This window comes from Spea bombifrons, chromosome 6 (genome assembly GCF_027358695.1).
Source record: "Spea bombifrons isolate aSpeBom1 chromosome 6, aSpeBom1.2.pri, whole genome shotgun sequence".
NCBI classification, from domain to species: domain Eukaryota; kingdom Metazoa; phylum Chordata; class Amphibia; order Anura; family Pelobatidae; genus Spea; species Spea bombifrons.
Genome location: NC_071092.1, coordinates 36,731,538 through 36,744,848, shown reverse-complemented (window position 1 = coordinate 36,744,848; position 13,311 = coordinate 36,731,538). Strand labels below are relative to the sequence as shown.

At 40.1% G+C, this 13,311-nt stretch overlaps 1 protein-coding gene across 1 annotated transcript in view; it reads right to left on the bottom strand.

The window, feature by feature from the left end:
- Window positions 1-12,627, bottom strand: part of XPR1 (xenotropic and polytropic retrovirus receptor 1) — a 52,440-nt gene extending 39,813 nt beyond the window's left edge. Inside the window, exon 1 of the mRNA XM_053470384.1 lies at window positions 12,255-12,627. Within this exon, the coding sequence (XP_053326359.1) occupies window positions 12,255-12,323 (69 nt within the window). The 5' untranslated portion in view covers window positions 12,324-12,627. The remainder of the gene's footprint in view (window positions 1-12,254) is intronic.
- Window positions 12,628-13,311: the final 684 nt, after the last annotated feature.

The following is a 13,311-nucleotide window of genomic DNA, read 5'->3' as shown; positions in this document are numbered from 1 at the left end:
CACGGATAGCGGGGACCGCAATAAGTATAAAACAAAACACAGAACGTCGATTTAAAGTAACAACATATATGGGAAAGTCTATTGAATACATCTTAGGATTCAGATTCGATTTTAAAGGGGCAGTCTGGCCATCGCATATTAAAATTTGGTGCCATCCTTTTAGCAAATGCATGGGGGTCCCTTCCTCCGCGCTCCAGCTATTTTGCATGCAGGAGATGTAGTCAGTCAAATAGAACTCTGTGCACATCATATAATTCCTACCAGCGAGCTTCAACACCAGCTCAACAACACACTGCATGTGGGGGTCTGCTCGGACCCCTTCAGTGATAAGACATCTTGGACTACATTGTAGGGTGGATGGAGCTTCTAGGTTTTCCTCTTTTCTGGAAGAATGGGTATTAAAGGACATTAGACCGTCCCTTTAAAGGATCCTGGACGCACCTGTACATCCATGTGAATATATGACGACACCAACATTTAAGGGCCATGGTTATCGAGCTATCAGGATTTATCTAGCCTTATATTTTACTTCTTTGGAATCTTCAAACAGATCTATCACACTGACTTTTTTTAAACCAGAACATGACTGGCTTGCATAATATTCTATGCTTTTAAAGGTGCTGTTCCACCGACTTATATACTTATATAACTGAATGCAGCATTAGCAACAAAATATTCTTAGCATTTCTAGATGCCAGCTTTCACCAGAAATAACTATTTAACAAAGTAAAATTTTGGCTCATTTATAGCTTTTGCCAGGGATTTATAATGGTCATCTGACGCAATAGAACGCACTGAAAAAGCTAATAAACATTTGTATTGTTTTTGTTGGATTAGAGGGACAAATAAGAGATCTGTAAACTTGGTCTGCCTGAGGATATCGCTTACAAGAAACAAATAGAAGCCCCCCCCAACATCTTACTACAGGGGCATTTAAAAACTGGTCTCAAAATACGGCAGAAATTACTGTTTGATACATAATATCGATTTCCTCTTTTATTTGCTTGTCTTGATTTCTTCCTTGGTATCAAATATTAACATTTTATAACGCTTATGCTTGTATAGTACACACAAAGACATATGTAACACTGCTAGACCTGTTGTGATGTGGAACAATACAATTCGTGTCAATTTCGTGCTCTGATCTACAGAGTGTATCCGCCATATGCTGCTTTGTTACCTTTGTCTCTCTGTTATGTGAAAGATGTATTTTCTGCAGTTGAAACCAACATTAGAACAACGTTACAAACAAACAGCAGGTCTGGCAAGGTGTATTTGCTTAGCGTATCCTGAGAGTGCAATTAAATGTTTTGTATAAGTGGAACCGCACCTTTATTTGCAAAAGCGGAAAGATCCACATTTCAAAATTCACTAGAATCATGACGTGGCCCCGAAAGAAAAGAAACCTACCCCAGAATATTAGAAATATCCTTTACTGATCTGTACACGCACCTAACACAAAAGCTGCTGCATTCAGTGACTATTATCGGACCGCAAGACCAGGCAAGCATGTCAACGATATTCGGGTCTTTAGTGATTAATGATAAGTAGCAAAGAAATAAGTACAATACACACCATTTTATTTCTTTCATAACAAAAGCTGTTTCAGTAAGTAATACAGCGGATGAGCAGAATCTACCAATTCCCTAACATTATACCATCAGCTCATTAACTTTGTCTCTGGGTGCAACGGCAACTGTACTGGACCTTCTGGGCACATAGATGGAACTCGCTAGGAGCCCTCAAGTCAAGAAGGCTCTTTCACTGAAATGCTAAGTACAGCTAATTAAATGCTAAATAAAGGGAAGCAATCGCTATTTAAGGTGCATTTCCATGAATACAATGAGTTTTTATACCTATACCTATTGGGAACTTATTGCCAACAGCGTATCTGAGAAAGCTTCAGCTAGAGTTCTGTGTAGAGAGCGGAATGATATATGCCGCACATGTGGAGGCGGGTGTCACATCTGAGTGACGTTTAAATGCCTTGGCCAATTTTAGCAAATTTCAAGGGAAAAAAAAAAAAAACACTAGCAAGTACGAGAAAATTAGAAGAATATGAGAACGTGAATCGCCTAAACAGAGGCAACGGATATTTAGGCATTGTGGCCGGAATTGTAACACTCGCTGAAGCAAACACTACTATAGGAATGATGGACACCCTTGGTGGGCTAAAAGGTTCAATTGTTAATTGTACATTTTTCTCTACTAAAGTGATCAGGGCTTTAAACACATCTATTTGATTCATGCGTGATTTTATAGATCTGTGTGTTGTCTTAGTGAGCCGCCAATGCGCTGAATTAGGATCAATAGATATTCCACCCCCTCTCCGCTTTCCTCTGTTCCATGCAGTTTAAAGAACACACATTCTCTGAACAGCCAAGCAAATTAACCTGTCATTTCCCTCCCGCCATCACACAGCGCTCAATGCCTTGATGCAGAGACACAGAGAAGAAACAAAGGAATAAACTCTGCAAAGACCAACCCTATTTGATTGCAGAGAAATGTAAAATCGACAACCTACATAAAACCGAGTATAACACACAAACACACATATATATTAAAAATATCGATATTTTGATTTTCTATGAAATTATTTATGAGCCAATATTTATCTACCTGCTGGAATCTTCAAAAGATTCCCATTAAGTATTGTTAACATTAACCCTTCATACTGTAGCATATTTCCAAGGTGGCTATGGGGACATTTGTTGTGAAGTAATTAGGACATCAGGAATAGCTGATGTTCTAGATTGTAAGCTCATTCGATCAGGAGAATCCATATCTTGTTTCTATAAGCCTGCATGGGTATGTGATTGATGCACCACCCGTTACGTCCTGTGCTGAAGAACACCATGGCACTATACAGGGCTTGGCGTGGCTACAGGGTTGATGTAGATTATAAAGCCCCTGGTTAAGGGGCACGGAATTGTAACAAGAGGCTAGCATGTGAATAGAAATGATCTGGTTTTTGCACAGGGGCCATTTGGGATATATCCGAGAATAGTGGAGTTTGGTCCCCATTATCATTACCCGCTTGTCCCAACTGTCACTTTTTTTGTACTCCTACGCTTTATCATCACAGCATGTCATAAAACAGGAGGCTTTCAGAAGAGATCCCACGCATCTTGCATTTGCGGGGACAGCCAAAAATCAATTAGCTATTACTGCATATTAAAGAAATGTATTAGCATATCAAGCGAAAGAGGGGGGGGGGGAAGCACCTTTCATAAAGGAATAGGAAGCAAGGCTTAATGAAGTTATCCCTCTGTCAGACATATCCTGTACATAAACCGGACACAGCAAAATAAGAGACGCCTGTTATCTGTCAAGAGGGAAACGTTAAAATTGTACTAAAATGTGTTCTATTTGGACGTTGGTGTTTTTAGGTAATATTTCATTTAAGTACGCTAGTTCTTTTTTACGGTATAAGTGGAACCGAGGAAGCTGTCTTCACCTCAGTATATCTAATCTACAATTCAAATAAATAACGAATATATAATACAATATATAACGTGCCCCAGTTACGGTTCTGTCTTCATTAGAAAACCCATAAACTGCAGTTATTTCAAGGTACAAAGCATTTCAGTAGACGTCTGCCAAGCTATACAGGCATGAGTGACGGACTGGCATGTAGGAACGGTCTGGTCCTTCTGAAAAACAAGATATTTCCCCAAAAAGTAATAGATTAGTGCATTTCCCAGCCAGCCTAATCAGGGGCTTTTGCGCCAGAACAGGGTTTGTTTTTTTAATTAACACGGTCCCTTTATCATTTGGGCATTAAAAGGAACACATTTCTCTAAAAGAAGTTTCCTGAGGATCAAAGAAAATGCAGTAAGAAACCAGATATCAGTCTCACTAGAATACAGTTAACCCTTTAAGCCGTGAATGACAATCGGCTCATCCTATCACCGAAAGGAGTCCCCAAAAAATAGAACCTTCAGCTGGTCTGAACTACAATTCCTAAGATTCTCAGACAACTTGTGGAAAGATAAAATCCTAACAGCTGGAGTTCAACATGTGGAGATGTAGCTTTTTGGCCAGCGGTGACTAAGACAATCCTTAATGACTTTGGAAAGAATCGGTGGCAATAAGGAACCTGCATTAAATCCATCAAATCTGGTAATCATCTGGCTCTTCTTCACAAAGCCTATGTGTTACAGACACAAGCATGATCAGTAAACAAAGACTATCTAGAAGCCAGAAGGTCACCAGTCAATACCGCTCAAGAGATCAACAACCTTCACTGGGTACAATCTGAGGTTTTTCAATCAATTGCAAGCATCACATTGTAGGTGTTTTGGAGGATCCATTGTATTGTTAGAGATCCTGCTTCTCAGATAATGTAATATCCCAAGTATTGTTTAAGGCCAACTTCTGTTTTATTTTTTGTCAAAACAAAAAAAATGAAGAATGGTGAAATCCCTGAAGGCAGAAACCCAAGGAATGCCCGGCTGGTGCCCACCATGTTAAGGCATTGTATGCAGACTGGACTCCCGGATAATAATTAAATCCAGCCATGCAGTAAATGCTTGATACAGTGACAGTAATTAACAACTGCATATGGATAAAAAGCCACAAACTGCTCCTACAAGTAGCAGGTCTCTTAATAATCTCTTTATGGCCGTGCCACAAGCACGCTCTTTAGCATGATCCATTTTTACACTGGCGCACACACTTCATAAATATTCAGGCTTTATTAACCAACCCTTTTCTAAGCCCTCATGATCATCTAGTATCAGCTTCCTCACGACGGCATAGAACATCATCCTTTTATTTAACTGCACACTTTACAATTGATGCAGTCTATTGGTGGCATCACACTAAGAATAGTACAAGACAGGTTTTTCTCTTAGTTTTAGTTGCACACCTCAGGTTTAAGAAGGAAACCACTACCCAATACATTAAACATACATACATATTTTATCACATAGGATGATCTGATTATTACTAACAACTTTGGTGTCCCCCCCCCCCCATTTATTGTATTTTTGGCTTTTTTTCAGTTAGTGGGGGCTAGAGTATTTAGGGTATGTTTTGTCAGATGCATTAATTGTGTTAACCCGGGGTTACAAAGCTGGTTAAGACCTAGCACTGTAATACAAGCATGGAAACAGGGTGAAGGAGTAAATACAGACATGTTTCACACGCCAACATTCTCGTGAACAGCATAGCTTGTATACCAACATTCCTTTCCACATCTAATGAGCACACCGGCTTATCCGCCGTTAGTCTTCAAGGCATGGAGACAAACTAGTATTCCCAAATAGCCAGTACAGGCCTTAAATATGGGGCAACTAAATGAGGAGCTGGAACACCTGTGCTTAAGCATGGATACACCCAAAACTGAAACGCCTAATATAATTAAAACAGATTTGGAAATCTGTGTTAAAAAAAAAAGAAAAAAAGAGGAGTGTGGTTTTAAAGACAATTCAAACTGTTAAAGGCTTTTTCAGTAAAATTGAAGAACCTTTGTACTAGTAAACTATGTTATAACTGGAATGTGATCAGATTAAGTTTAACCATAACTCAGGTAACCCTTTGCATCCTGGCCAGACTGTGGCATCTGTATTGCACATCTAAGGTTCCTATAACGCAGACCAATAAACCTTACCATGTACTTGAAAATATCATCTGGGGAAAATCTATCTAGTGTAACAGAGTATAAACCAAAAAAACTAAATTTTATATATTATATACATACACACATACATATATACACACACATTATATATAAAGATTTGGACACCAGGGCCAGTAAACCCAGGGTAGCAGATAATTAACCATTTTGTCAACAGCATTTAGGTATTACTAAAAAAAAAAAAAAAAGTCAGCAGCAATTACATTGTACATGACGCAAAATTTAATGTTTTATATAAATCAATATGGAATAATATTGAGGGCCGATTCTCCCGAGGTTAATAATATTAGCCAGACGAGGAGGAGAATATCCAGAGCAGCATCTTCCCAAGACATGGCAGAAACGCGGAGGCAATGAGACAAAATGAATTTTTTTCAATGTTCAAAAACAAAGAAGATAAAGACAGCAAAGAACTGTACCATCACCTAAATACATATAGTCCTTTAAGTGCCACCCGTAGTGATAAAACCATTATACTTAAGGGGAAATGCCACAAGTTATTGTATTGCTAGTACCACAAACTATGGTGTCGTGCTCTTTTCCAACACTACAGTTTTCAGATGTTTTGAGACAGCTAGACCAACCATGTGTATTTGATGCTGTTCTCCATGAGGCTGTAAAGGACAAAAACCATAAACATATACATACATATACACATGAATCCGATTAATAAAGACATAACACACTGGTTTTGGATGAATCAGGCCATGGACATTTATTTAGTTTTACCATTATAACAAAACACTATTAACTGTAACTTTCAAACTCCAATATAATATAAATAAACACAAGCCCATATTACATCACTTTAGCCTCGCCAACCGCCCTGACAGCCAACCAGCATGTAAAGATTTACAGTTCACCCCAATTTAATAGGGTAACTTTAACCCGATAAAAGCCACGACAAATAAGAATTAATAAACATAGGGTGGGTGGGAGGTTGCATCTTCATCAACTCTTCCATGTTGCTTCTTCGGCTTACCAACCTCGCTACTGCTCACCAGACTCTACGGTCAGTGCAGTAATCACTCAGCTTTTCGCCAGGTAAGTGAAATAAACCCCTCCTATTTATAGGTGCAATTCCCGGCCTTTAGCGCAACGCAAGGCACCAGGACACCAGGGCCAGTAAACCCAGGGTAGCAGATAATTAACCATTTTGTCAATAGCAGCACGAGACAATCAAAAAACGCAGCAAAGCGCTAGCGCAAACAAATTTAAACTTACATAAGCTCAATTTTTTTTTTATTCAACTAATCTGACCTTTCTATGACCTATCTGCCTATACCTGAACATTAAATGTGTTAACCCTATCTTGTCCCCACAACCTCATGTCACCCTGCCCTATGTGTCCAGGCTTTATCATTCTTGACAAATACAGTATATCAAAGGCTTATAATACCACCTTGCGAAAAGCAACAGAATGTCTCAGTCTAAATAGGCCAGAAGGACCACCTAACTAAAGTCAATACAGGAAGTGACTCCACTAGAATAGCACAATTTCATCATTATTGCCACATGCCATCATCCCAGTGTGGAACTTGTACAGGGACCATCACCCAAATTATACATATAATGGCAACGTCCATGTCTACAGATAAAGGACATTTACTGGAATGTAAGATGAAAAGAACAAATACTTGTTTCACAGTTATACCACATCACTGCATACAACACTAAACTTAAAGGAAAAAAAGCAACGGGACTGCCCACTTCAAGACAAGTTCTGCATCATGTAGAGAGAAACAAACGCATATGTAAATTTTGTTTTTCTCCTTAAGGCTCCCTGTCTCCTAAACTGTTGTAAAAGTTTATTGAAATACTACAGTTGCCTAGAAACAGAGTCCTGTGATTTCTCCAAAGCCCTCCCCCTGTATTACATCACAGCAGTCTGACTCCCCCCACAACCACACCCACATGTCATTTCAGGCTAATGCATGTGAAACAGCAAAGCTTTACAGATCCTAATACTCAGTAATGACCACATTGGCCAATGATGGCAGTGAGTGTTATTGATTGACTTGTGTGATAGATGTGATGGGAGTGATGTGTAAGTTTGAGGTGTTTTGTGTGATAGATGTGATGGTGGTCCCTAAAAGAAAAGACCCAAATGCAACATCCCTTCTGTGCCCATTTTCAATATCAAATATAGCAACACTGTATGTTATTTTATAAAAGGATTGCTTATTAAAGATGCATATCATAGTAGTGATAGTGATGTAACAATCTAGGAAAGCTATGGGAAAAATGTCTATGTGGAAGAGCACCTGTAAAGGGTAAAAAAAAAGTGTTTTTTATGTATATCAGGGGGCAGCATTTCCTATCATGTACCATCTCCTTCGGGCATTGACTCAAGCTCTCCATAGACAGTAACAGCAAACTATGTCTGCTTGTGCATTTGAGCCGTGCAGTGTAAAGTATGGTGAAAAACATTTACAAAATGTTTCCAAATCAACAAACTTTTACAAATGTATTAAATATGGATATATATGCAAACTATTAAATGGGGACAGACACTTATAATCACAGGTGCGCGTATCAAAAGCAATGATAGTTTTGTTCAAAAGATGCAGATAATACTGGTGATGTAATTGGCCATGTTAAGGTAACATGACAGCCTTCTAAGAAGCTCCATTGAAGATTGGAAGACTAGATCATATTTTTATGATGGGCTATAACTGATGCTGTAGAAATGTTGCAATAGGGTGACAGAGAATTATTAAAACGCACAATATAAAACTTGACACTCAGATTAACACACATTAAGGCATAACGGCGCAGAAGGAGAACAGCGGGGGGGACTTTGGTTAAGGGCATTTGGTTGTAGCGAGATGGGTGTGGAGAGGTCAGTGGCATGGAGATCTTGAAGGTGGGGAAGAATGGATGATGCACGTTGAGAGTATTAAGGGTATTTGAGAGAACATTTGGAGATCGGAGTAGAGATACTAGGAGGACGAGTGTTAAGGGCTCTGTAGGTCAGCGTCAGGTGTTTAAATTTCACTCTGGAGTGCCAATGGAGGGACTGGCACAGATAAAGTGTGATGGGGTAATAGTCTGGCATAGGTGTTCAGAGTGGATTCAAGTGGCAAATGAATAAACTCAATAGTTGAAAACGCATCCTTTTTTAACAGGAGGTCCCCAGGCTTATACTAAAATCATGGTCACAGTAAAATCATTTTGGCATTATGCCATCTACGATTAGGAGAAAGCGAATTCAATTCACACAGTATCTGCTCCACATCAGTCACACCTATCTGAGCCGAATCCAGCTGGTATTGCACAAGATGAAACATACTAACCATGCCACTATCCGTGTGACTGGCATGATAGAAGCACACAGGTAAGCCAAGGGTTAAGACCGATGCACAATGTGACTCCTCGGGAGATCTGCTAGGATAAGGAGCAGCCAGCGTGCGGTGACAGGCGTTGCTCTGGAAATACAGGAGCACCGAGTCACACCGAGCGCTGCCGTCTGCCAGCGAGTACATTACATAGTCAGGAGACTACGGGACACCTGATGATTATCTTTGACCTCACGGGCTGTTTGATTACATTAATGGCTCCTACGCCAGAAAGGTACAGCACTAAAACACAAAGACGAATGCCAACTAAGCTCTTTGCTGCACATTCTGACATAGATCTCATTCACAAAACATGACAGCTATGATGAACACCCAGTCTGAGCTTAGCAATACGGAGGGAATATTGCTCCTGTATATGAGGGATTGCAGAATAAATAGGCTGGGTTATTTCATTCTGCGTACAGAATACTCACCAGGGACTTAAAGGGAAAAAAACAGAAAATCTATTTGTACAAACAGCTATTCTGGGCACCGTACAACTTATTCCTGAACTGCCAACGCGCGAGATGTCCACTGAGGTTCTCCTATGACTTAGTGGGCAAAATTTGTCGAGTGTTCAGAAAATTCAGTTATGCCAAATGTGTACTTTTAAAGAACGCAATTCTATTCTGTAATTAAGGATTGGGATGTAGGTACTAAGAATCGGACCTGCTGCCATTTAAAGCACCAAAGTACAATACAAAGCACTGCATGGGGGAGAGCGAGTCATTTAACATACTTATGACAAGCCGGATAACTAATAATTAGGCACAACTTAATACCTCCACACATCACATTAACCCTATCATTTCAAAAACAACTGAATAGTTCATATCAAATTGTGTTAACCTGTTCAATGCCAAGTACACCTGCAACACTTATCTCAATTTTAGTAAGCAGTAATTCATGCACATGTTCTTTTGTGTGCCGCAGGGACCTGCAGAATGAAACACATACGGCACGTGCTCAAGCATGATGATGAAACGAAGATTATTTTCAAAGCATAAGGTAATTTACAGTTTGAATACATATAATAGATATATACAGTGTGTATATAACATGTGTAATTTATATATATATATATATATATATATATATATATAATCTAGAACATTTGAAAAAAGAAAAAGCCTCAAAACATTATTGCAGATAGAGAAATTATGTTAAAAGCATATTTTTTATTCTAATAAACACTTCTTGTAAGTCTGACTTTTTGTCTTATAAGCAATGATTTGCAGTTTCTATAATATCCACCCGTTGATTCAAATGGAATCCTACAGTGTCCACAATGAATCATGTGACCAGCATTGTAATAATTGTTGAAAAGCAGTCTTATATAACATGTGGATTGTTTTCAGATGTCTTCCCCACACTTACAATGGGAACAAAACCTAGAGATTAATAATAATTGATAGCACCCCGATCCCTGGGGAGAAGTTTGAGAATCCTCCAGGAATTGGGGAACATTTCTGCAGACATTCCGTTTCTGATTATCTGACCCGTGTTCTACATTTCAGGCACTCGTGTTTTTAACATCCAAACAAATTGGAAAGGTCAGCGGTACTGCCTCATAAATAATCTGTTTATAAAGAAGCCTTTGGTAAACCATGCAGACCAATAACATCTATATCCAGGACCAGCCCAAAAAGTTTGAGGATATTCTCATCATTTATTTATAGATCAGCACCATTTTCAGGCACGTAATTCAATCTTAGGAGTAAAGGGTACCAAAGCCGAAATAGTTCAAGCAAACATAAAAAATAAAATGCTAATACATGTACTTGACAGACGGGCATATGCCTTGGGTGTGACCGCAGTCATGTATTCACGCTCCAAGAATCCCTGTAATACTGCTGCTATAACAATAAACACCTTCCATTTCATTAGATGGAGACATAATTACATTAAAAATACCTGAACTGTGAACACACGTGTTCTATTTATTGAATAAATGAAAATAGGGCGAATGCGCTCATGGAAGATATATGTATAGACCATTATTATACAGGAAATGTATATTATATACACAAAATTCACTTTCAAGGACAAAAGGGGGTGATCAAACTACACTATGGAACAAAGGGTTAACTAACAGGGCGTAGAAGAGGTACGTATGATGGTGTATATATGTGTAATATACATATATAGATATATACAAGTATAACACTGTTTGCGTGTAATATATATATACACAAACACACTTTCACGAATGAAAAATTAACATAAGAGTATGAAGATAATAAATGATAGTTATTCATTCGCGGTATCTTTCACCATCATATACATAGATATATCTTTGCTTCTAGCACAAGCAATAAAGGGACTTAACAGACTAGCACGCTGTCAACACACTTTTGTTCTTTAAAAGACATAAAGCTACGCACACCATATACTTCCTTAATTATTACACGGCTTTCCAGAAACAGCTGATTCAGCTAAACAAACACAAAGCAAGTCTCTTTAGCCGGAGACACCCTGTGAGGGTCAAGCTGTTACATCTCTTTCCTCCCCACCTTTGTCTATATTGGCCGATTAGGTGCTTTGGTAATCGGATAGACGCTAATCTTTGCATGTCCTCGGCTTGTGTAATTACACCACAGATCTGCTGCTAGCTATATTCTGCAATGTAGACCCTGAAACACGGTAAGTCTGTCTTGTTTTTGTTGTCATTGCTGTACAGAAACTTGGGATGAGTCTCTTGGGTGGGAATTCTAGGTCTACTCCGATGGAGAGCAAAACATGAGAAACATGATGAAGCTCATGAGGGACCCAAGAAACAGCAGGACCCAGGGATCAGGCATCATTGTGACCTTAAAGTGCCAGCTTATGGGTCAAGAACAGAGTTTCAATCAAGTTGTGGGCCTGTTTTCTTAAGACAGGTCAGCAGGTGTTAAAGTGTCATGGGTTACCCGAATAGAGCACTAGATGCAGACAGGTGTCCCATGGACATCACCATGGCGGAGCCATAAACTGACAACGTATCTGATGGGACACCTGCTCACCAACGCTGCTCTGGGGGTATAGACAGGGGACATTAGGGTTGTTTAGTCTGGAGGTCCCACATGCGACACGCTCTGGAAGGACAGGGGATGGGTGACATGTAGCAGGTGGGCGACAAGATAAAACTGCGGATAACACAAGGGAGGGAGCGGTATATGCAGCAGATACATGGGCTCATTAACCATCTCCTTCCCATGGCACGCTATATTCTGCAGTACGTATGTGCATGAGTAGGGCGGCTAATAGAGATGTATATATACCGCTCAGTATCTTACCTCATATTGGATGTACTGCTTTCTCCACTCGGGGGTAATATGGGCAGAGAGGTGCTCTGCGAACTTCATCCTGAGTACTGGCCCTCAGGGGCCCCCGACTGTCTCCGCCGCCGCTACCGGTGGTTCCCGGGGACTGCTCCGGCTCATGTGTCCCGCACTGTCCGGTCGCCTCCCCGGGTCTGGCGGTGTGTGTGGGTTAGCTTCGCTGTGACCCCTTGCCTGTTCCGTTGTGTCGTACGCCTATCACTGGCTACCGCAGCTTCTTCTAGCAGTGTCACTGCTGTATGTCTCTCTGAGTGTCTTACAGCATCACCCAGCTCTCTCTCCAAACTGGCCCCGCCGCCATCTTGCCCAATCTCCCACTGCGCCGGCGCAGTACCCTCCCACACACAACGTCATTGTCATGGAAACCACCTCCAGAAGCGAGCATTTACCTAAAGACAGGGAAGAAGTGGCGCTTCCCGAGATATGGGCGGAGACTAATAAAGAAAGCGTTCGTGAAATATTACTTTGCATAGGGCGTGATTTAGGTGAGAACCACGCCTATTCCTAGCTCTCCGAGTGTTTTGCTGCGGCAAGTGAAATGGGCGTGATCTTACCGTTCCCACCCCCACACAATGTTTTCAACTTTGGTCCTGGAGCCGGGTATGGATTATGGATTGTTTTGTTGCGTTTCGTAGACTCGTTGAGGAGCTCACAGAGAGCGTGTTTGTTATTATTATTATTATTATCATCATCATCATATTCCGTAGCGCTGTACCATGGTTACCAACCACTGATGCATTTTATAAATCCTGACATAGCGTTAAATGAGACTGATCAGTCTTTTTTTTTATTGATACCTGAAATATAATTTTTTTAGCCCAATTGCATAGCTAATAACATTATCTTATGTCTCAGGGACTTGAGGACTGCTTGCACCTACCGCATGATTGGTTCTTAAACATATAGGTGTCCTTGTACAAGGTCTCAAGTAGCTATGGAAACGTGAGAAAATATGGTGATGGCAAAGTTAAGGCAGAATGAATACAAACATTAATCCTAAACATTGCGTTCC